The sequence below is a fragment of the Bombina bombina genome, chromosome 5, assembly GCF_027579735.1.
Source record: "Bombina bombina isolate aBomBom1 chromosome 5, aBomBom1.pri, whole genome shotgun sequence".
In the NCBI taxonomy this organism is placed as follows: domain Eukaryota; kingdom Metazoa; phylum Chordata; class Amphibia; order Anura; family Bombinatoridae; genus Bombina; species Bombina bombina.
Genome location: NC_069503.1, coordinates 395,563,222 through 395,587,252, shown reverse-complemented (window position 1 = coordinate 395,587,252; position 24,031 = coordinate 395,563,222). Strand labels below are relative to the sequence as shown.

Here is a 24,031-nt window from a genome sequence, read left to right as displayed (position 1 = left end):
TTGCTTCTTCGGAAGCAGTTTTTGGTTGAAAAGTTCTTCAGGCAGCTGTTTTAGTTTGATTCTTCTGCTTATGTTTTAAGTTGTTTTCTTTCATTTATGAGGAAAAAAAAATATTTCTTTTGGTTGTGGATTTAATTTTTTCAGTGGAAAATGGCTGTTTTTTTATTTTATCCCTCGCTCTCTAGTGACTTGTGTGGAGTTCCACATCTTGGGTATTGCTATCCCATGCATCACTAGCTCATGGACTCTTGCCAATTACATTTAAGAAAACATAATTTAAGTAAGAACTTACCTGATAAATTCATTTCTTTCATATTGGCAAGAGTCCATGAGGCCCACCCTTTTTTATGGTTATTATGATTTTTTTGTATAAAGCACAATTATTTCCAAATTCCTTTGTTGATGCTTTTTACTCCTTTCTTTTTCACCCCACTACTTGGCTATTTGTTAAACTGAATTGTGGGTGTGGTGAGGGGTGTATTTATAGGCATTTTGAGGTTTGGGAAACTTTGCCCCTCCTTTTAGGATTGTATATCCCATACGTCACTAGCTCATGGACTCTTGCCAATATGAAAAATGAATTTATCAGGTAAGTTCTTACATAAATTAGGTTTCACTTTAAGGCCGTTTTCACTTTACAGCGGAGCTCCGGTCCCTAACCCGCTGTATGAGCGGGGTATACCTGTTCATAAAAAAACCTTAAAAAGCAAATTCTCATACATTTTATACTCTGCAGTTGGTAAAAAAGTATTGGGAAAAACATTAAGGGAAAAACAATTTGACAGTATGTCCCTTTAAAGTCAAAACTAAACTTTCATGATTCAGATAGGGCATGACATTTTAAACAACTTTCCAATTCACTTTTATCATCAAATTTGCTTTGTTCCCTTGGTGGTATTTTTGAAAAGCTAAACCTAGCTAGGCTCAAACTGATTTCTAAACAGTTAAAAACCGCCTCCAAGCTCAGAGCATTTTGAAAGTTTTTCACAGTTAGACTGTGCTAGTTCATGTGTGTCATATAGATAACAATGTGCTCACTCCCGTGAAGTTATTTAGGAGTCTTCACTGATTGACTACACTGCATGTCTGTCAAAGGCACTTAGATAAGGGGGCAGTCTGCAAAGGCTTAGATACAAGGTAATCACAGAGGTAAAAAGTATATTAATATAACTGTTGGTTATGTAAAACTGGGGAATGGGTAATAAAGGGATTATCTATCTTTTTAAATAAGAAAAAAATTTGGTGTAGACTGTCCCTTTAAGGAAACTTACAGGTTATTAATGCGTCTTCTCCTTAGTTTTGGGGTCTAAATAAAAAAATTGTTGCTGTCATTACATGGGATATTTATCAGGAACTTCACCTATTTGATTGCCATATGGATTGATGGGGACTATTTTTCACTTCTACCTGTAATTAGAATTACAGGAGTATTATTTAGATGTACTTCCCTTTAGTGGCCATTAGATGGCAGTCTTTTGATTTATTTACTCTTTTTGTAATAAACTGGATGAGTTTAAATTAGTAATGAGCTGTAGACTATTTTCTCTATAACCTAACATTTTATCTGGCATACAAGAGAGTAGCTTCTGGCTATGGTATGTTCTATTGAGTTTTTCTGTACCTCTTGCACCTAGGGGTGCAGACTTATTTTTTTATATCACTAGTTACTCATGCTATAATTATTGTGTGAGGTAGGTAGGTAGGTATGTATGTATACCTAAAAAAAATGCATCATTTTGAAGTGCAAGGACAAAGTTTTTAAAAGTATCTAGCTTATTCTTTATCTTATTGCCTCTGCAGCTCAAGCAATTACCAATTTAGTTTTAAAATCTCTCGAGTATGCACTTAAACTCTTGCAAATAATGAAAGAGTAGAATGCAAAGTCATTTTACAATGAATAATTCAATATTTCAATTAGAGTTTAAACTCCCTTTAACGTTGACGGGTATCAAAAAACAATTTATAGAATTTCATATCCTCACCACTAAAGTTGAAAAAAAAAAACCCATGAAATAAAAGCGTTTGTATTAAAACCGGTAGATAAAAACCCAGGCACTAAACTTACCACGTTGCATACGGGTTGTGTTCTACAGTCATAATGTCAAATGCAACAAACATTTATTTTTCTTTAGTAGGAGACACTCACCAGGATTGCAGTCTGTAAGCAGTGAGCAGATGGATAGGAGAACTTTAGAAATAGTTAGGGCTGGACTCCAGTTATCTTTGAGGATATCAAGACAGATCACGCCCTGGCTGTTAATATTACAGTGATAGATCCTTGTCCGAAATGTCACCTAGGAGAGAATATACATCATTTGTAAACACATTAAATTAGGAAACGGTCCAAACAAAGTTTCACAAGAGATCTCAAATGATATATGGATAAATCTATGTTGTACTGTCCTGACCTCTAGTGGATATTTTAAAGTATTAAAACAATACCATTGCTAAAATCTAAACACACAAAAACATCACACACCAACATTTAAGACTGCTAAAGAAATTGGAGGAAAATTTCACATGTAACCCGATGGCTACAATGGGCATAAATCAAGTAAACCAAACAGTTTGCATGATTCACCTGCAGGAACATGATGCCTGAGCACATTGCTGGACTTCATTTAATCATGATTCAATAGAGCATACAATTTGATAAGTAAAGTAAATTGATAGGTATTATTATAATAATATCCTCTGAATCATGAAGTATAACTGAATACTGTGCCCCGGCTTTTACTTATACCGATTTACCCTTTTCACCCCTTAGAGAGATACTGCAAAACACACTGTATATTTGTGTACACTGCCCATGAATAACTTAGATGGCAAATGTGAATGAGCTCCTGCTCTGACCTAACAGGCAGCAAGGGATACCAGGTAAACCTACTCTAGTGAATTTTCTATGAGTGTATACCTGGAGTACTCTGAATTTGCAAATCCCTGCATGTTGCACTAACAGACAGTGAAATCCTTTAAATCTAGCCTGTTAGGGGTACACTGGAGGCTAGAAGCAATGCAACCAATCAGGGACCAGATGTAAATGAGCTTGTGCATTGATCTATGCAGTATGCACTTTAACTCCTCTGGGGTAATAGAGAGAGAAGGTGAAATAGCAGGGGTGGTGGGGGGAGTAAAATAATGAATGTACTATGCATTTATTTCATGTAATTGGCAAGAGTCCATGAGCTAGTGACATATGGGATGTGCAATCCTACCAGTTGAAGCAAAGTTTCCCAAACCTCAGAATGCCTATAAATACACCCCTCATCACACCCACAATTCAGTTTTACAAACTTTGCCTCTTATGGAGGTGGTGAAGTAAGTTTGTGCTCTATTTTTACGATTTATTCTGTGATAAGCGCTTCTAAGCATTCTGAAGCTCGATTCCTCTCAGAGTACAGTGTTTGTCAGAGGGATGTGAAGAGAGTATCGCCTATTTGATTTTATGGTTTTCCTTGTGGGAAATCTTTTCAAGGGTTCTCTGTTATCAGTCATAGGGATTCATCTCCTACCTCCCTTTTCAGATCAACAATATAGTCTTATATACCATTACCTCTGCTGATAGCCAAACCAGTACTGAAAGCTATCTGCTAGATGTGGATGGGTGTCTTTCGGTAAGTATGTATCATTATTTAACACTCTCAGCAATGGTTTGGCGCTTTATGTATAAAGTTTTAAATATATGTATTTTACTTATATTTGCCATGAGTCAGGTCTATGTGTATTTCCCTTTGCAGTCTGGCAGTTTCGTTATGGGAATCAAGTTTAAAGGGACAGTCTACACCAGAATTTGTATTTTTTTAAAAAGATAGATAATCCCTTTATTACCCATTTCCCAGTTTTGCATAACCAACACAGTTATAATAATATGCTTTTAACCTCTGTGATTATCTTGTATCTAAGCCTCTGCAAACTGCCCCTTTTTTTCAGTTATTTTGACAGACTTGCAGTCTAGCCAATCAGTGACTGCTCCCAGATTACTTCACGTGCACGAGCACAGTGTTATCTATGTGAAATATGTGAACTAACACCCTCTAGTGGTGAAAAACTGTTCAAATGCAATCTGAAAGAGGTGGACTTCAAAGTCTAAGAAATTAGCATATGAACCTCCTAGGTTAATTAAGCTTTCAACTAAGAATACCAAGAGAACAAAGCAAAATTCGCGATAAAAGTAAATTGGAACATTTTTTAAAATTACATGCTCTATCTGAATCATGAAAGTTTATTAATGTAATGACGGAAGTTCGTAATTTCCTGCGTCTTAGTTGACCGCTAGGTTGTTTGCGTTTGTTTTGACGCGAGTTGCGTCATTTCCGGATGTTTATTGGCACCAAAAATGTTCTCAACTTCCTTTTGCGTCGTGCGTCATACTTGGCGCCAAAAAAAATGAGTTTTATTTTACCTCACTTCCTATATGCTCCTTGCCTTCTTTATGCTAAGAGGGCTATGCTATTTGCTTTTTTGCCAATTTTAGCATTTGCATTTTTTCCCATTCCTGAAATGGTTATATGTGGAAATAAGATATTTCTGTTTAAATGTTATTTTACAAGATGTCTCAGTCTGATCCTGCCTCAGAAGCTGCTGTAGGAACCATGCTGCCTGAACACAGTTCTACCAAAGCTAAGTGTATCTGTTATAAGCTAGTGGAGATTATATCTCCAGCTGTAGTGTGTAACAGTTGTCATGATAAGCTTTTGCATGCAGAAAAGGTTTCCATCAGTGCTAGTACAGTATCTGTTGTTCCTTCAACATCTAAAGTACATGATATTCCTGTTTATATGAAAAATCATATTGCTGATGCGATACAGAAGGCTATGGCTGCTATACCACCTTCAAATAAACATAAACCTCTCATAATACAGATGAATTTTGTAATGACCGGCAACATACTGATATATCCTCCTCTGATGAGGATCTCTCTGACTCAGAAGATCCTACTTCAGACATTGACACTGATAAATCTTATCTTTTTAAGATAGAGTATATTCGTTTTTTATTAAAAGTGTTGATAACTTTGGATATTGAGGAGTCTGGTCCTCTTGATAATAAATCCAGTAAACGTTTAAATTCCATCTATAAACCTCCTGTGACTACTCCTGAGGTTTTTCCTATTCCCGATGCTATTTCTGATGCGATTGCTAAGGAATGGTCTAAGCCTGGTACTTCTTTAGTTTCTTCAATGTTTAAAAAGGTTGTAACCTTTGCCAGTGGCTAAATAAGAGTTTTGGGGAAAGTCCCTAAGGTTGATGGGGCTATTTCTACTCTTGCTAAACGTACTACTATGCCTATGGAAGATAGTACTTCTTTAAAGGATCCTTTAGATAGGAAAATTGAATCTTATCTAGGGAAAGCTTATCTGCATTCTAGCTATATTCTCAGACCTGCCATTTCTATGGCTGATGTTGCGGCTGCATCAACTTTTTGGTTGAATAGCTTAGCACAATCTGAAAGAGACTCTGATTTGCATAGCATTGTTCACTTGCTTCAACATACTAATCATTTTATCTGTGATGCTATTTTGATATCAAGATTAATGTTAAATATATGTCTTGGGCTATTTTAACTAGAAGAGCTTTATGGTTCAAATCATGGAATGCTGACATGGTATCTAAATCTAGATTACTATCTCTATACTTCCAAGGGGGGGGGGGTTGCCTCAAGATCGTCAGAATAGAGAACAGAAAACCACTCCTTCCCCTAAGAACTCTGGCTCCAATTGGAAGTCATCCTCGAGTGGTAATAAATCCAAGCCTTATAAGAAACCAAAGCCAGCCCCCAAGACTGCATGAAGGTGCAGCCCTCAATCCAGTTCTGCTGGTGGGGGGCAGATTGAAATTATTTCAAGACGTTTGGGCAGGTTCCGTTCAGAATCATTTGATTCAGAATATTGTCTCTCAGGGGTATCGAATAGGTTTCAGAATAAGACCTCCTGTGAGAAGATTTTTTCTCTCTCACGTTCCAACAAATCCTGTGAAAGTGCAGGCTTTTCTGAAGTGTGTTTCAGATCTAGAGCTTTCAGGAGTAATTGTACCAGTTCCAATTCTGGAACAGGGTCTGGGTTTTTATTCAAATCTATTCATTGTCCAAAAGAAGGAAAATCCTTTCAGGCCAGTTCTGGATCTGAAGTTATTGAATCAATTTGTAAGGGTCCCAACTTTCAAGATGGTGACTATAAGGACTATTCTGCCTTCTGTTCAGCAAGGTCATTACATGTCCTCAATAGGCTTACAGGATGCGTATCTTCACATTCCGATTCATCCAGACCACTATCTGTTTCTGAGATTCTCTTTTCTAGACAAGCATTACCAATTTGTTGCTCTTCCATTTGGCCTAGCAACAGCTCCAAGAATCTTTTTGAAGGTTCTCGGTGCCCTTCTATCTGTAATCAGAGAGCAGGGTATTGCAGTGTTTCCTTATTTGGACGATATCTTGGTACTGGCTCAATCTTTTCATTTAGCAGAATCTCACACAAATCAACTTGTGTTTCTTCAAAGACATGGTTGGGGGATCAATTTACCGAAGAGTTCCTCGATTCCTCAGACAAGGGTCACCTTTTAAGGTTTCCAGATAGATTCATTGTCCATGACTCTGTCTTTAGCAGACAAGAGACGAATGAAATTGGTTTCTGCCTGTCGAAACCTTCAGTCTCAATCATTCCCTTCAGTGGCTATGTACATGGAAGTTTTAGGTCTCATGACTGCAGCATCGGACGCGATCCCTTTTGCTCGTTTTTATACTAAACCTCTGCAGCTTTGCATGCTAAATCAATGGTGCAGGTATTATACTGTGATATCACAGTTGATATACTTAAATCCCAAAATTCAACTCTCTCTGTCCTGGTGGTTGGACCATCATCGGATTCTTCAAGGGGCATCTTTTTCGTCCTTCCCGGACTGTGATTTTAACAGATGCAAATCTCACAGGTTGGGGAGCTGTCTGGGGGTCTCTGACAGCACAAGGAGTTTGGAATCCTCAAGAGGCGAGGTTACCAATCAATATTTTAGAACTCCGTGCTTTTTTTCAGGGCCCTTCAGGCTTGGCCGGCCTCTATTAAAGAGAGAATCATTCATTCGTTTTCAGACAGGCAATGGCATATGTCAATCATCAAAGGGGGAACTCGTAGTCCTTTAGCGATAAAAGTAGTATCTCAGATACTTTCTTGGGCGGAATCCAACTTCTGTCTGTCTAATTTCTGCGATACATATCCCAGGTGTAGACAATTGGGAAGTGGATTATCTCAGTTGTCAGTCTTTACATCCAGGGGCGTGGTCTTTCCATCCATATGTATTCTGGCAGATTGTACAGATGTGGGGTCTCCCCAAAATATATCTAATGGCTTCCCATCTAAACAAGAAGCTTCCCCAGGTACCTTTCCAGGTCCAGGGATCCTCAGGTGGAGGTGTTGGCAGTTCCTTGGTTTTACCAACCTTTTTACATTTTTCCACCTCTAGTTCTTCTTCCAAGGGTGATCTCCAAGATCACATTGGAACAATCCCTTGTGTTTCTGATAACACCAGCATGGCCTCACAGGTTTTGGTATGCTGATCTTGTCCGGATGTTCAGTTGACAACCATGGTCACTTCCTTTAAGGCCAGACCTCCTGTCTCAAGGGCCATTTTTCCATCAGGATCTCAAATCACTAAAATTTGAAGGTATGGAAATTGAACGCTTAGTACATAGTCATGGATGTTTCTCTGACTCAGTGATTAATACTATGCTACAGGCTTGTAAGTCTGTTTCAAGGAAGATTTATTATCAGGTTTGGAAAACTTATATTTCATGGTGTTTTTCTCAAATTCTCTTGGCATTCTTTTAGGAGGCCAGAACAGAAAGAAACCCAGTATATAGTACTAGCAATACGCATAAAAGTTCACAACAAGATCAAAAACTTAGTGCAGTATAATATTGAGAACTGGTGTTTATGTCAATCATAGTAATAATGATAATGCTCCTCAGCCACAGCGGGGGTCACCCGTAGGTGTTGTGTCACTCACCGGTTCACAATGGATATGTAGGGGTTTGCCCTCCTAAGGCGATTTTTCTTTCCATATCTGGACACTGCCGTAGTAAAAGCCAAAGTCGATCTCAGCTGCGAACGAGGCGGGAATGCCTCTCACTCGCCTCAACTTGTTCCATCTCTATTCTTTTAGGATTCCTAGAATTTTACAGTTTCTTCAGGATGGTTTGGATAAAGGTTTGTCTGCAAGTACCTTGAAGGAACAAATCTCTGCTCTGTTTATTTCATAGAAAGATTGCTAAACTTCCTGATATTCAGTGTTTTGATCAGGGTTTGGTTCGTATCAAGCCTGTTATTAAATCAATGTCTCCTCCTTGGAGTCTTAATTTGGTTTTGAAGGCTTTGCAGGCTCCTCCTTTTGAGCCTATGCATTCTTTGGATATTTAACTACTTTCTTGGAAAGTGTTTCTTTTGGCCATCTCTTCAGCTAGAAGAATTTCTGAATTGTCTGCTCTCTCTTGCGAGTCTCCTTTTCTGATTTTGCAACAGGATAAGGTTGTTTTGCGGACTTCGTTTAAATTTATTCCTAAGGTTGTGAATTCTAACATTAGTAGGGAAATTGTTGTTCCTTCCTTGTGTCCTAATCCTAAGAATACTCTTGAAAGATCTTTACATTTTTTGGATGTTGTAAGAGCTTTGAAATATGTCAAAGTTTTTAAAGATTTCAGGAAAGCTTCTAGTCTATTTGTTGTTTTTTTTCTGTTCCTAGGAAAGGTCAGGAAGCCTCTGCCATTTCTTTGGCATCTTGGTTAAAGCTTTTGATTCACAAGGCTTATCTGGAGGCGGGACAGTCTCCAAATCAGAGAATTACAGCTCAATCTACTAGATCAGTCGCCACTTATTGGGCTTTTAAGAATGAAGCTTCGGTTGATCAGATTTGTAAAGCAGCAACTTGGTCTTCTTTGCATACATTTACTAAATTTTACCATTTTTATGTATTTGCTTCTTCTGAAGCAGTCTTTGGTAGAAAAGTTCTTCAGGCAGCCGTTTCAGTTTGATTCTTCTGCTTATGATTTATGTTTTTTTCTTGAAATTTATGTGAAATTTATGAGAAAGACTTATTTTTTTGTGGATTTAAATTTTTCAGCGGAAATAGCAGTTTTTATTTTATCCCTCCCTTTCTAGTGACTCTTCTGTGATCTCCCACATCTTGGGTATTTCTATCCCATACGTCACTAGCTCATGGACCAATTACATGAAAGAAAACATAATTTATGTAAGAACTTACCTGATAAATTCATTTCTATCATATTTGCAAGAGTCCATGAGACCCACCCTTTTTATGGTGGTTATGATTTTTGTATAAAAAGCTAAATTTTATTTCTAGTTCCTCTTTTTATATGCTTTTTTTACTCATTTTATCACCCCACTACTTGGCTATTTGTTAAACTGAATTGTGGGTGTGGTGGGGGTGAATTTATAGGCATTTTGAGGTTTGGGAAACTTTGCCCCTCCTGGTAGGATTGTATATCCCATACATCACTAGCTCATGGACTCTTGCCAATATGAAAGAAATTAATTTATAAGGCAAGTTCTTACATAAATTCTGTTTTCCCCCCACTAAACTAAATTTAACATTTGTGTGCAATTTACTTTTTTAGGCCCTTTTAAATTTATTTTTCCTCGAAGAGTGTTATCAAAATATGGGCATTTGAAAAAGTATAAATGGATCTGATCTATGTAACATCAATAGCAGTGTAAATGTTATTCTTTATCTATATTCAAAATGTTAGATTTGATCCATTCTTGACCTATTCTTGCTCCCTCCCACTTTAAAGTGACATAAGAGCAAAAAGAAAAAACGCTCTAATGCAGTATTTTGTTATTTCTTGCATATACCTGTGTGTTTAACCCCCTTGCACGGGTCACCCCCAGAGCAGCAATGCACAACTGGGTATAAAAGGTACATGTAAACTCTCATGGTTTAGATAGAACATGCAATTTCAAGAAGTTTTTGTTCACTTATCCTTTGTTGAAGAGTATACCTACGTAGGTTCAGAAGCAGCAATGAACTACTGAGAGCTAGCTGGTGATTGGTGGCTACACACACCTACACAAAAACCTCTTTTCACTGGTTTACTTCATGTGTTCAGCTGGCTGCAGTAGTGCACTGGTGTCCTGGAGTTGACTTTGAGCATGTGTTTAACTCTGCAGGGGTTAAAAAGTTCTATGCAACAAAAGTACAATAATAACATGCTCTAACACATGCCAAGTCAATCACAAGAGGCATGTGTGTGAAGCTGCTAATAATCAGCTAGCTCCCAGTAGTGCATAGTTGCTACTGAGTCTACCTTACTATGCTTGACAACAATGGAAACCAACAGAACAAAATAAATGTAATAGAAGGAAACCATAAAGTCTGTAAAACTGCATGCTCTCTCTGATCCAGGAAAGATTAAAAATGTGACTTTAATGTCCCTTTGAGATCTCTAAAACGTATACACTAACCACTCGTACATTATTTCAGATCCTTTTATTTTTTTTTAGGTTTGCAATACAGCAAAATTATTAATGCAAATCAATCCCTAAACCTGAAAATCAGAAGAAAAATAGTGTTGAGCACACTTAAAGGGACACTCAAGTCAAAATGAACTTTTTTTATGATTCAGATAAAACTGCTGCTCTAAGACCCTTTCCAATTTACTTCCATATCAGATTTTGCTCAGCCTGTGTGTGTGTATATATATATATATATATATCTCTCAAAAATCAGTGGTACAGCACTCTCAAACAAGGTCCGGGGTGCACAGCAAAAGTAGCAAACAATCCCAGAAAGAAGCAGGCACTCTCCGTTTTCAATTTTAAGTTATTTACCAAGTAAATAACTTAAAATTGAAAACGGAGAGTGCCTGCTTCTTTCTGGGATTATATATATATATATATATATATATATATATATATATATATATATATATATATATATATATATATATATATATATATATACACACACATATATATATATACACACATATATATATATATACACATACATATATATACACATACATATATATACACATACATATATATACACATACATATATATACACATACATATATATACACATACATATATATACACATACATATATATACACACATATATATATACACACATATATATATACACACATATATATATATATATATATATATATATATATATATATATATATACATACAGGGAGTGCAGAATTATTAGGCAAATGAGTATTTTGACCACATCATCCTCTTTATGCATGTTGTCTTACTCCAAGCTGTATAGGCTCAAAAGCCTACTACCAATTAAGCATATTAGGTGATGTGCATCTCTGTAATGAGAAGGGGTGTGGTCTAATGACATCAACACCCTATATCAGGTGTGCATAATTATTAAGCAACTTCCTTTCCTTTGGCAAAATGGGTCAAAAGAAGGACTTGACAGGCTTAGAAAAGTCAAAAATAGTGAGATATCTTGCAAAGGGATGCAGCACTCTTAAAATTGCAAAGCTTCTGAAGCGTGATCATCGAACAATCAAGCGTTTCATTCAAAATAGTCAACAGGGTCGCAAGAAGCGTGTGGAAAAACCAAGGCGCAAAATAACTGCCCATGAACTGAGAAAAGTCAAGCGTGCAGCTGCCAAGATGCCACTTGCCACCAGTTTGGCCATATTTCAAAGCTGCAACATCACTGGAGTGCCCAAAAGCACAAGGTGTGCAATACTCAGAGACATGGCCAAGGTAAGAAAGGCTGAAAGACGACCACCACTGAACAAGACACACAAGCTGAAACGTCAAGACTGGGCCAAGAAATATCTCAAGACTGATTTTTCTAAGGTTTTCTGGACTGATGAAATGAGAGTGAGTCTTGATGGGCCAGATGGATGGGCCCGTGGCTGGATTGGTAAAGGGCAGAGAGCTCCAGTCTGACTCAGACGCCAGCAAGGTGGAGGTGGAGTACTGATTTGGGCTGGTATCATCAAAGATGAGCTTGTGGGGCCTTTTCGGGTTGAGGATGGAGTCAAGCTCAACTCCCAGTCCTACTGCCAGTTTCTGGAAGACACCTTCTTCAAGCAGTGGTACAGGAAGAAGTCTGCATCCTTCAAGAAAAACATGGTTTTCATGCAGGACAATGCTCCATCACACGCGTCCAAGTACTCCACAGCGTGGCTGGCAAGAAAGGGTATAAAAGAAGAAAATCTAATGACATGGCCTCCTTGTTCACCTGATCTGAACCCCATTGAGAACCTGTGGTCCATCATCAAATGTGAGATTTACAAGGAGGGAAAACAGTACACCTCTCTGAACAGTGTCTGGGAGGCTGTGGTTGCTGCTGCACGCAATGTTGATGGTGAACAGATCAAAACACTGACAGAATCCATGGATGGCAGGCTTTTGAGTGTCCTTGCAAAGAAAGGTGGCTATATTGGTCACTGATTTGTTTTTGTTTTGTTTTTGAATGTCAGAAATGTATATTTGTGAATGTTGAGATGTTATATTGGTTTCACTGGTAAAAATAAATAATTGAAATGGGTATATATTTGTTTTTTGCTAAGTTGCCTAATAATTATGCACAGTAATAGTCACCTGCACACACAGATATCCCCCTAAAATAGCTATAACTAAAAACAAACTAAAAACTACTTCCAAAACTATTCAGCTTTGATATTAATGAGTTTTTTGGGTTCATTGAGAACATGGTTGTTGTTCAATAATAAAATGAATCCTCAAAAATACAACTTGCCTAATAATTCTGCACTCCCTGTACATACACACACACACACATATATACATATATATACACACACACATACACACATATATACATATATATACACACACATATACATATATATACACACACATATATACACACACACACATACATACATATACACTTTCTGTGGAACAAGCTCATACTGAGCATGTGCACAATCTCAGAGGATATACATATACTAGTCTATGATTGGCTGATGTCTGTCACATAATACAGGGGGCCAAAAGATGGGAGGAAAAAAAGTTATTACATTGTCTTTTTATTATGCACTTGTAAATTATGCAAGTCTTGTTTATTTTGTTGTCCTTTAAAAGAACACAAGTCAAAATTAAATGTTCATGATTCAGATAGAGCATGCAATTTCAAACAGCTTTCCAAATTACTTCCATTAACACAATGTGCACAGTCTTTTTATATTTACACTGAGTCAGCAGCACCTACTGAGCATTTGCAAGAATTCACAAAATATATGTATATGCATTTGTGATTGGCTGATGGCTGTCACATGATACAAGGGGAGTGGAAATTAACATAAATCTTTGAAATTTGTCAGTCATTTGTTGATTATGTATTATCTACTGTATTACTGGTACTTTAAGTGTTCATTTATATGTGCAATAGTAAGCAGGGGAACTACTGTAATATTACTATAATATGCAACTTTGTCAGTACAATAATGCTGAATTGCTTCCTTTGCCCTGTACCTACAAATTATCACATGTGAGTTGTAAAACAAAGTTACCTTTGGTGGTTTGAAAGGATATTCAGGTGTGAATGTGATGTCCAGGAAAAACACTCCTCCCTCATAGACAGAGCCGGGTGGACCCAGAATTGTTGATCTCCATTCATAGATGTTGTCCCCCTTGGGTCCAGCACTAGGTGATAAAATGAAAATTGTTAACAAGTCTTCAGATTAGGATTTATTTGCTAGTTTGATTCCAAAATAAACATAGCAGATATCTGTATAATTCATATAATACACATACAAGTACTTTATTTTCTTAAATAAACCTTCATGACAGGGGTAGCAGATCTCTATTCTATTTTGAATAATTTGCTCCACGACCTCATTATATGAGCAGCTTAAAATGAAAAAGATGTATGGATGAGAGGCATTTTGGGTAGGGTAAAAGGTTCAGAAACAGTTGTATGACAGGAATATCTGCTCCAGGATAGTATTTCACATTGTCACAATCCTTCATTATTCTGCTATACTCTGTGAGAGGCTAACCTTGCCCTGTCTAAGTGAACTCAGAGCAGGATCTATGCACAACAAATGCTATACACAAGTCCAGTGTTTCCAGTCTCAGTACTGTTGCTTATCTTACAATTAGGGACAGAAAGAAACAAGATCCTGCACACATCAACCAATGTGCAGCATGAGGAGGTGTCAGGTTTCTGCATTCCACATAATGCCCTCCATCATCTAAAAAGGTATAGTGGAAATACAATTACAGTAAAAACTGGCAAAACACATAATGAAAGTGAATTGCAACATTTCCTGCATAATTAAAGATTTTATGGGGAATCCAATTCAGTTTAATGTCCCTTTAAGCAAGAAGTGCATTGAGAATGTATTTATATAGCAGTGTGCTGTCATGCTGCTGTTACCTTCAAGTATCAAAACTCAATCTCCCGATACATGAAGGTAGTAGCAGCTGCTATAGAAATGTATACAATCTTTTTACTGAGAAGTGGCTGGGGCAGAGATTAAAATGCAGGATTGGATGGTAAACAGTATACCTACAAATAGATGGTAAATTGTTTTCTTTCCTAAGATATGGTGAGTACAAAAAATCATCAATTACTAGTAGGAATCAATACCCAAGCTAGAGGAAACAGATAAGGGAGGGACAAGACAGGTAGACCTAAACAGAAGGCACCACTGCCTTAAGAACCCTTCTCCAAAAAGAAGCCTCAGCCGAGGCAAAAGTATCAAATTTATAAACCTTTGAAAAAGTATGCAAAGAATACCAAGTTGCAGCCTTGCAAATCTGTTCCACAGAAGCTTCATGTTTAAATGCCCAGGAAGAAGAAACAGCCCTCGTGGAATGAGCAGTGATTCTCAGGAGGTTACTGTCCAGCAGTGTCATAGGCCAAACTAATAATACTCCTTAGCCAAAGAGAAGTAGCCGTAGCTTTCTGACCCTTGCACTTCCCAGAAAAACAAACAAAGCAGAAGATTGACGAAAGTCCTTAGTCGCCTGAAGCTAAAACATCAAAACACGCACAACATCTAGGTTGTGCAACAAACGCTCCTTAGGAGAAGGATTAGGACACAAAGAAGGAACCACAATCTCCCGATTAATATTCTTGTTTGAAACAACCTTAGGTAGGAAACCTAATTTCGTATGTAGAAACACCTTATCGGAATGAAAAATAAGATGAGGAGAATCAAACTGCAGAGCCAAGAGTTCAGAAACTCTAAGAGCAGAAGAAATAGCAACAAGAAACAAAACCTTCCAAGATAACATCTTAATATCTAAGGAATGCATAGGTTCAAACAGAGCCCGCTGTAAAACTCTAAGAACAAGGTTAAGACTCCAGCTGACAAACCCTTCTCCAGACAAAAAAGACAAAATCCTAGGAATCCTGGATTCACACCAATACATATATTTACGCCATATCTTATAGTAAATCTTTCTTGTCACAGGCTTACAAAAGCCTGAATCATGGTCTCAATGACCAACTCTAAAAACCCACGCTTAGATAAAATCAAGCGTTCAATCTCCAAGCAGTCAGCTTCAGAGAAACGAGATTTAGATGAAGAAAAAGGACCCTGAAGTAGAAGGTCTTTTCTCAGAGGGAGTCTTCACAGAAGTAGAGACGACATTTCCACTAGATCTGCATACCAGATCCTGCGGGGGCCACGCCGGTGCTATGAGAATCACTGACGCCCTCTCCTGCTTGATCTGAGCAATGACTCTTGGCAGGAGAGCAAATGGAGGAAATATGTATGCTAGACTTAAATTCTAAGGGACCACCAGAGCATCTATCAAGAAAGCCTGTGGATCCCTTGACCTCGAGCCGTACCTCAAAAGCTTGGCATTCGGCCGAGTAGCCATGAGATCCAGTTCTGGCTGCCCCCAATTGAGGATTAAACTGGAAAATACTTCCGGATGGAGTTCCCACTCCCCCGGATGAAAGGTCTGTCGGCTCAGAAAATCCGCCTCCCAATTGTCCACTCCTGGGATGTGGATCACAGAAAGACAACAGTTGTGAGACTCCACCCACCAGATTATCTGGGCCACCTCTGTCTTGGCCAAGGAACTCTAAGTTCCCCCCTGGTGGTTGATGTATGCCACCAATGTTATGTTGTCCGACTGGAACCTGATAAACCGGGCTAAGGCTAACTGAGGCCAGGCGAGCATTGAAAATCGCTCTCAATTCTAGAATTTTTATAGGGAGAACTGACTCCTCCCGAGTCCAAAGACCACGAGTCTTCAATGACCCCCAAATTGCTCCCCAACCTAGAAGGCTGTCATCCGTGATCACGATCACCCAGAAAGGGCTGCGAATGCAAGTTCCCTGGGAGAGGTTTTCCTAAGACAACCACCACAGAAGAGAGTCCCTTGTCACCTGATCCAGAACTATTTGCGGAGACAGATCCGCATAGTCCCCGTTCCGTTGCCTTAACATGCATAACTGCAGAGGTCTGAGATGGAACCGAGCAAACTGAATGATGTACATAGAAGCTACCATCAGACCAATTACCTTCATACATAGAGCCACTGAGGGCCGAGGAGAGGACTGAAGGACAAGACAAGAGTTGAAGATTTTTGTTTTTCTGACCTCTGTCAGAAATATCTTCATTAGTAGGGAGTCTATTATGGTCCCTAAAAACCCTACTTTTGTGGCTGGAATCTGAGAACTCTTTCCCAGATTCACCTTCCAACCGTGGGAGCGTAGAAAAGACAACAACAAGATCTCCATATGAGACTTTGCTTATTGAAAAGCCGGCGCCTGAACAAGAATGTCATCAAGATAAGGCGCTACTGCAATGCCCCGATAAAGGATCACTGCCAAAAGAGCCCCCAGGACCTTTGAGAAAATTCTGGGAGCTGTGGCAAGGCCAAATGGAAGAGCTACAAACTGAAAATGATCGTCTAAGAAAGCAAACCTTAGAAACTTGTGATAATCCCGGTGAATGGGAACATGAAGGTACACATCCTTTTAAGTCTATGGTTGTCATAAACTGACCCTCTTGAACCAAAGGAAGAATGGAACGTATAGTCTTCATCTTGAAGGACGGCACTCTGAGGAACTTGTTTAAACACTTTAGGTCTAAAAGAGGTCTGAAAGTCCCCTTTTTCTTGGAAACCACAAACAGATTTGAATAAAATCCTAGACCGTATTCCTGAGGAGGAACCGGAAATATAACTCCCAGGGCAAAAAGATCCTTGATACAATTTAAGAATGCCTCTCTCTTGAGAGAAGAAACCTGCCTCTGGGAGGAAAAAGTCTTGGATTCTATCTTGTACCCCTGAGATACAATTTCCACGGCCCACAGGTCTGGGACATCTCGTATCCAAGCCTGAACAAATTGAGAAAGCCTGCCCCCTACTAGATCCATTCCTGGATCGGGGACCGACCCTTTATACTGACTGAGTCAGCCGCAGGTTCCTTAGCCTGTTTCCCCTTGTTCCAAGGCTGATCAGACTTCCAGGAAGGCTTGGATAGTTCCTGCTTGGAAGAGGAAGCCGAGGGTGTCACGGGCACTGGGCTGCAAGGGTTAAACCCCTACCAGCCTACTACCTCACCCCTGTTGTTTCTTAGCAGATTTGGGCTCCTCAGAGCCACTGTGATCTCTAGGAATCTTTGCGTGCTTGTTTTTGGGTTCCTACCTTGTCAGAGAAGAGCTGGTCTCTGACCAGAAAAACCCTCCTAGGCTGGCTGGCCTCCTGGAACTCCCAGTCGGCCGCTTCACAACGGACACCCGCCTAACCCCTCTCTGGCTGGCCGGGCTCCTGGAACTCCCGGTCAGCCACAGGACACCCGCTAACTTTGCCCCTGGTCGCCCCTTTTCCCCAGAGATCCACTCTTTTGGGGATGGGTAGCCCCTAGGGAGGACAAGGTGTTGGGGAATTGGGGGTTTTGGACACCCCTTCCCCCAATCTTTACTGGGCTGTAACTTTGGTCCTCAGTAACAAATTACGCCGCTTTTCGGACTGTAGCATCTGAGGACCGAGAGCTTTAAAATGACATAGGTTCATCAAAGAAACTATTAAGTTTACTAGATTTCTTAGGAGTGACGACAGGGGTATCAGAGTCATCTAAAGTAGCTAAAACCTCCTTTAACAATACACAAAGGTGTTCAAGCTTAAATCTGAAGGATACCACCTCAGTCTCAGAAGAAGTAATTGTACTGTCCAAATCTGAGATTTCACCCTCAGAAAGTCCCAATGTATCTTCCTCATCAGACATATGAGAAAGGGCAACTTGGGAAGCAGAACTGAGGACAGGAACCTTACTTTCTGAATTTCTAGATTTCCTCTTGTTTTCCCTGTAATCTAGGAATGGCAGCAAATGCCACAGATACTGCTAAAGATACCTGGGCAGCAATTCCTGCTTTTAAATAAACTCCACTAGGGAGTTAGAGGAACCGCACGGCACGTCATGCAACACCATTGAGGCTTGGGACGTAGCAAGAGAAAGACGAGGTATTATTTTAACAGCATTATCCTGAGACATTAGGTTCAAACATTTTACATTTATTTTTCAAGGTTGACACATGAAGAAAAAAATTGCATAGGAGCTGCAATTTGTGCATCTAAACATATAAATTGATGAGAGAAGGCTCCATATCAGACATGTTGTGAAACAGTAAATAAACTTGTACAGATAAGTTTCAAAGATTTTAATATTCAATTAAAATAAGCCAAGGAAAAAATTCATTTTAAAGTGCTAACCCAAATTAAGATCGATCCCCAGCTAAAATTATGTGAGAAAAGTTAAGAAATTTTTTTTAATAACCAACTTTTTCCTCAGAAACAACTGCCGAGCTCAAATTACTGTTGCGACACAGAGAGGCACTAAAAATAGCTTCCCGATACACCGAGTACCAGAAATAACCGTTTTTTAAACCGGACAGTTTAAAACGTTGCATTGGTTTATTTGAAAGCAAAGGGGAAATGAATAAGCTGCTGAAATAAAACAATACAAGTTTATACTGAAAGTAAAGGCTGAATTGTCTATCAAGTAATATGTGTCAGAAAATAAAGCAGAATAAAAACATTTTTACCCTTTCTTTTTAAAAGAGTTTAAATGTTAGTATCACACATGCTACAGTGCCTGCTTCATGCCCCAGTGTAATCCATACAACAGGATTATCTATGTCCCAATAAAAAAAGCAGTGTCTTAATTTGTTAAGTGCATGGTCTCCCCAACTGGAAGAAAAATCACTTACCTGCTCTGCTGTCCAGCATGCAGACAGTTACAAGGTAAGAGAAAACAGTTCTTCACAGAGACCTTTGAAAAAGAAAGAACAGAGTAGCCAACTCTGGCTTTCTAAACTAGGGCAGCAATTGTTAGGAAAACTCAATAAGTACCTCTTTACAAGTCCCTAACTGCTTTAAAGCCACCACTACCCGACTGCAAGGAATGACATGGAATATGGCTATACCCCAAAATTCGCTTGTAGATGGAAAAAAATAAAATAAAAATTCTTCAGACACCTAAACTTCCCCTCCTCCATGCACCGAAGGCAAAGAGAATGAATGGGGGTTGTGGGTAAGGGATCGATACTTAGCAGTTTAACTGTGGTGCTCTTTGCCTCCTGGCCAGGAAGTGATATTCCCAACAGTAATTAGTCAAGCCGTAGACTAACCATATCTTAGGAAAGAAAATATAATTTAGGGGGCCGCCCATCGGAGAACAGGGGCGGGGGCCGTGGACTCTCCTTGTACAGAAGGAAATTAAATTATCTAGTAAGCATAATTTATGGTTTTCCTTCTTAATACAAGGAGAGTGCATGTCTTCATTCCTTACTGTTGGGAAACTTATAACCAAGCTCTAGAGGAAACAATGATAACGGGAGGGACTAAAAGAAAAGCAGACCCTAATCTGAGGGCACCACAGCCTGCAAAACCTCTCCCGAAGGCTGCTTCAGATGAAGCAAAAACATCAAACTTGTAAAATTTAGAAAATGTGAGGACCAGGTAGCCACCTTACAAATCTGATCCATAGAGGCCTCGTTCTTAAAGGGCCAAGAGGAAGCCACTGCTCTAGTAGAATGAGCCGTAATTCTGAGGAGGTTTATGTCCCGCCGTTTCATAAGCTAATCGGATAACAAAAGACTGAACATCCGGAAGCTCAGAGAGCCTCTTATGCAGTAAAACAGGCAAGGCCGAAATCTGTCCTCTCAGGGTATTGGCCGAAAGACTTTCTCCAGTCCATCCTGGAGAAACAATATAATCCTAGCAACCTTCACTTTATGCCAAGGAAATCCACGCTCTTCAAACCAGAATAAGTAGGTTCTACACACCTTTTGTTAGATGCAACAAGTAACCGGGGAATGGGGGAAGTGGGAGAGGTATTCAAGCCTTTGGCTGGGGTGTCTTTGCCTCCTCCTGGTGGCCAGGTTCAGCATTTCCCAACAGAAAGGAACGAAGCAGTGGACTCTCCTATTAAGAATGAAAAGAATACTGTATTTTTTTACTACATATAAAATTACAAACACAATGCTATTAATGTCCCTTAAAATAGGCTGGCACATGTTTTACTAAAATTAGTCAGTATTGGTCTGCTGGGATGAATGAAACACACACATATTCCTTTTCTACTACAATACAGGCAGGAATCACACTTAAAAAGCTAAAATTAGCCTTTTACAGTATTTCCGTAACCTGTGGTTTGTGGTTTTGATAGCTAAGAGTGAACAAGGAGCATCTAATGCTTGATAGTCACTAGATAGGCACCTAGTGTAAGTTCATCACAAACTGAAATGTACAGTTTAACGTTTAAAAGGAGGCTTCGGGATTTGAAAAAACAAACTCAGCATTATACAAAATTTCAAATTCTTGATCAGTGAGTAATACTTTGTAATGTGCAGTTCCCTTATGCATTTCTAATTATTTTATTTTGTTTGCACAAAGTAATAAATCTCAAATTAATTAAATTTGAAATAAAAAAAAAAATACATTTTTAAATCTGTATTTTTTTTTTACACATTTCACATGTTCTTAGTTAAAGAAACGAGATGGTTTTGAACGTATTATACAGAGCAAGAATGTTTTTGATTTAGAAAGAAAAATGCTCACACTTAAATTAGTCATATATTACATGCTGTAAAGCAAATCTATTTGTGAAAAGAGGAATTCTCTCCCTGAAGTCTGACATCTGATGCTATATACATTTCCATTCATAAAATTCTTTCACATTTCAGGATACAGCAAATCAGAGATTCACACCTAGAGTAACAGAGTCATTCCTCCGCTATACAGCACACACAAAGTACTGAAGCACAGTTATCACAAACTGTAAAGGACACGCGTGCACATTGTAAAATTCTCAGACATCACTTTTTTTTTATTGAGAATTCAAGCCAGCACATTCTTTTTGTCTTCCCTGCCTATCATTTTAAAAAGCAAGATTTTACAATATAAGGAAGGGTAAAGGCGCATACATAAAGCATTATGCACAATAAACTTTAAGGGGGGGGGGGGGACAAAATAACCCCCCCCCCCCAACAAAAAAAAAAAACACACACACATAGTTTCCCCATTGTTAAAAAGGGATACGAAACCCACATATTTTCTTAAATGATTCAGATAGAGCAAGCAATTTTAAGCCACTTTCTAATTTACTCTTTTTAGCATTTTTTCTTTGTTTTCTTGCCATCTTTATTTAAAATGCAGGGATGTAAAGCTTAGGAGCCCGCCCATTTTAGGTTCAGCACCCTGGATAGTGCTTGCTTATTGGTGACTACATTCAGCCAACCAATAAGCAAGTGTAACCCAGGCCCTGAAACAAAAATGGGCCAGCACCTAAGCTTTATAGTCCTGCTTTTAAAATAAAGATGGCAAGAAAACAAAGAAAAAAAATTATAATAGGAGTAAATTAGAAAGTTGCTTAAAATTGCATGCTCTAGCTGAATAATGAAATATTTTGGATTTAGTATCCCTTTAAAGTATTGTTCTAGAGATGACATTTTTGCCTCATTCTGGCCTTCCCTCACTTCTCTATTTACTGTATAGTGCTGCAGGCACATCACAAACACATAATTAAGATAATATTCAATATTATTATTATTACTACAGGATCTTCAAACTGTTCATGACAGTCTTGCATTGTGAATGTAGGTCAAGATATGGTGACAGGAAGTCACTGGAAAAAACTTCATGGTTAAGAAGGCACAAGAATGCAACAACACTATATTCCAATTACAGTTATGTATTACACAGAGTCAGCACAAGAGCAGCAATGCACTACTGGGATCTGACTGAGCGTGTCTAGTAAGCCAATGATAAGTGATACAAGAACAAGGTAAAAACTAAATACAGGTGGCCCTCGGTTTACAACGGTTCAATTTACACCGTTTCAGAATAACAACCTTTTTTCCAGTCATGTGACTGCTATTGAAAAGCATTGAGAAGCAGTGCATTTATTAAAATAGCCAGTAGGTGGAGCTGTACTCGTGTTGCAGCAAATCCAAGCAAGCTGAAATTAATCAGTTTAACCAGACCTGAGCTATCGAGCAGATTTCAAAAGGAACAAGATCTTCCTGTCTATAAATCAGTCCATATTGGAATGCTTAGAAAGAACTGTTTGCAGAAAAATGCAAGTGAAGTCTGTGTTGTGTGATTATTTTATTAGGTTTATAATGCTCTTTAGCAAATGTTTTTGTTAATTTAACTTAGTTTAATTATATATTATGTGTTGTGTGATTATTTTATTAGGTTTATAATGCTGTTTAGCATTTAAAGTCTTCATTTCAAAGCTTTAAAAATAATGTATTAGGTGTTAATTATGACAATTTTGAGAGGGGCCTGGAACCTAACTCCCTCATTTCCCATAGACTTACATTATAAACTGGGTTTCAATTTACAACGGTTTCGATTTACAACCATTCCTTCTGGAACCTAACCCCGGCGTAAACTGAGGGCTACCTGTACTCTACCTGAATTGTGAAGGTTTAAAATTTAAAAAACAAACAAAACAACAAAAAAAAAAAAAAACACAAACTTTCATATCCCCTTTAGATCTATAAAAAGAGATCTATGAGCATCTTGTGTTCCTTTAAAACCTCTTATTTTTAGGTTTGCAATTCAGCCTAGTCATGAGTGAAAAAAATTAAACAATAAAAAACTAAAAAAACAAACAAAAGTCTCGAGTACACTGAAAGGGACATAATACTCATAAGCTAAATCACTTGAAAGTGATGCAGCATAACTGTAAAAAGCCGACATGAAAATATCACATGCAAACATGGAAGCTATTTTACCTCAAAATGTCTTCATCTCACCAGAGTAAGTGCTCTTTGAAAAGTCATGCATTGCTTTGCTGTGATCTCATGATATTTCTTAGTAAACTTCCTTAAAGTGAAGGTCAATTTTTATGTGAAAGTGCCTGTTTCTTAAAAAAAAATTATTAAAAACACGGGCACTTTCATTCATGAAAATTGACATTTCAGTCGTTTTTTTAAAACATACTTACTCTTTCTTCTTGAAGTCGCTCCAGTGCTTTACCGGCCCGTCGCAAGCCTCTTCATACGCCAGCAATGACGATTCCCAGCATCCTCCAATCACAGCTCCCCCTCCCCCGGGGTAATCATTGCCTGAGGCAACAACGTGATTGGAGGAGGCCGGTTTCGTCGTTTCAGAACGGTGATCCGGCATTTCACAAGAAGGTGGTAAGTATTTTTAAAATACTGTGCTATGTCAATTTTCATGAATGAAAGTGCCCGTTTTTAATATTTTTTTTTAAAAACCGGGCACTTTCACATGAAAATGGACCTTCACTTTAAACTGAATATGAAAATAACATGACTAACTATGCCTGCACATGCTAGACGCACATTCCCTTGCAAGTCCTGGGACTAGCATTCCGATTGGCTTTTTACAGTGGGGTGTGAATACTTAGGAAACTGAGGTAAATATCTTCCTTTTTTCCATAGAGATGATCAAGTGAAATTTTCTAGTTAGCTTTCTACAGCTATGCTGCTTTACTTTCAAGGGCTTCAACATGTGGGTATTATGACCCTTTAAGGGTTTAATCAACATGATTAAACTGCTAGAATTTTTTTTTTTTTTGGGAGG

The 24,031-nt window shown here is 38.5% G+C and overlaps 1 protein-coding gene across 1 annotated transcript in view; it reads right to left on the bottom strand.

The window, feature by feature from the left end:
- LOC128660402 (ubiquitin-conjugating enzyme E2 E1) overlaps positions 1-24,031 on the bottom strand; it is a 110,332-nt gene that overhangs the window by 31,206 nt on the left and 55,095 nt on the right. The window contains exons 3-4 of the mRNA XM_053714228.1: positions 13,519-13,651; positions 2,147-2,294 (exon numbers count right to left, since the gene is read on the bottom strand). Coding sequence (XP_053570203.1) covers positions 2,147-2,294; positions 13,519-13,651 — 281 coding nt within the window. The remainder of the gene's footprint in view (positions 1-2,146; positions 2,295-13,518; positions 13,652-24,031) is intronic.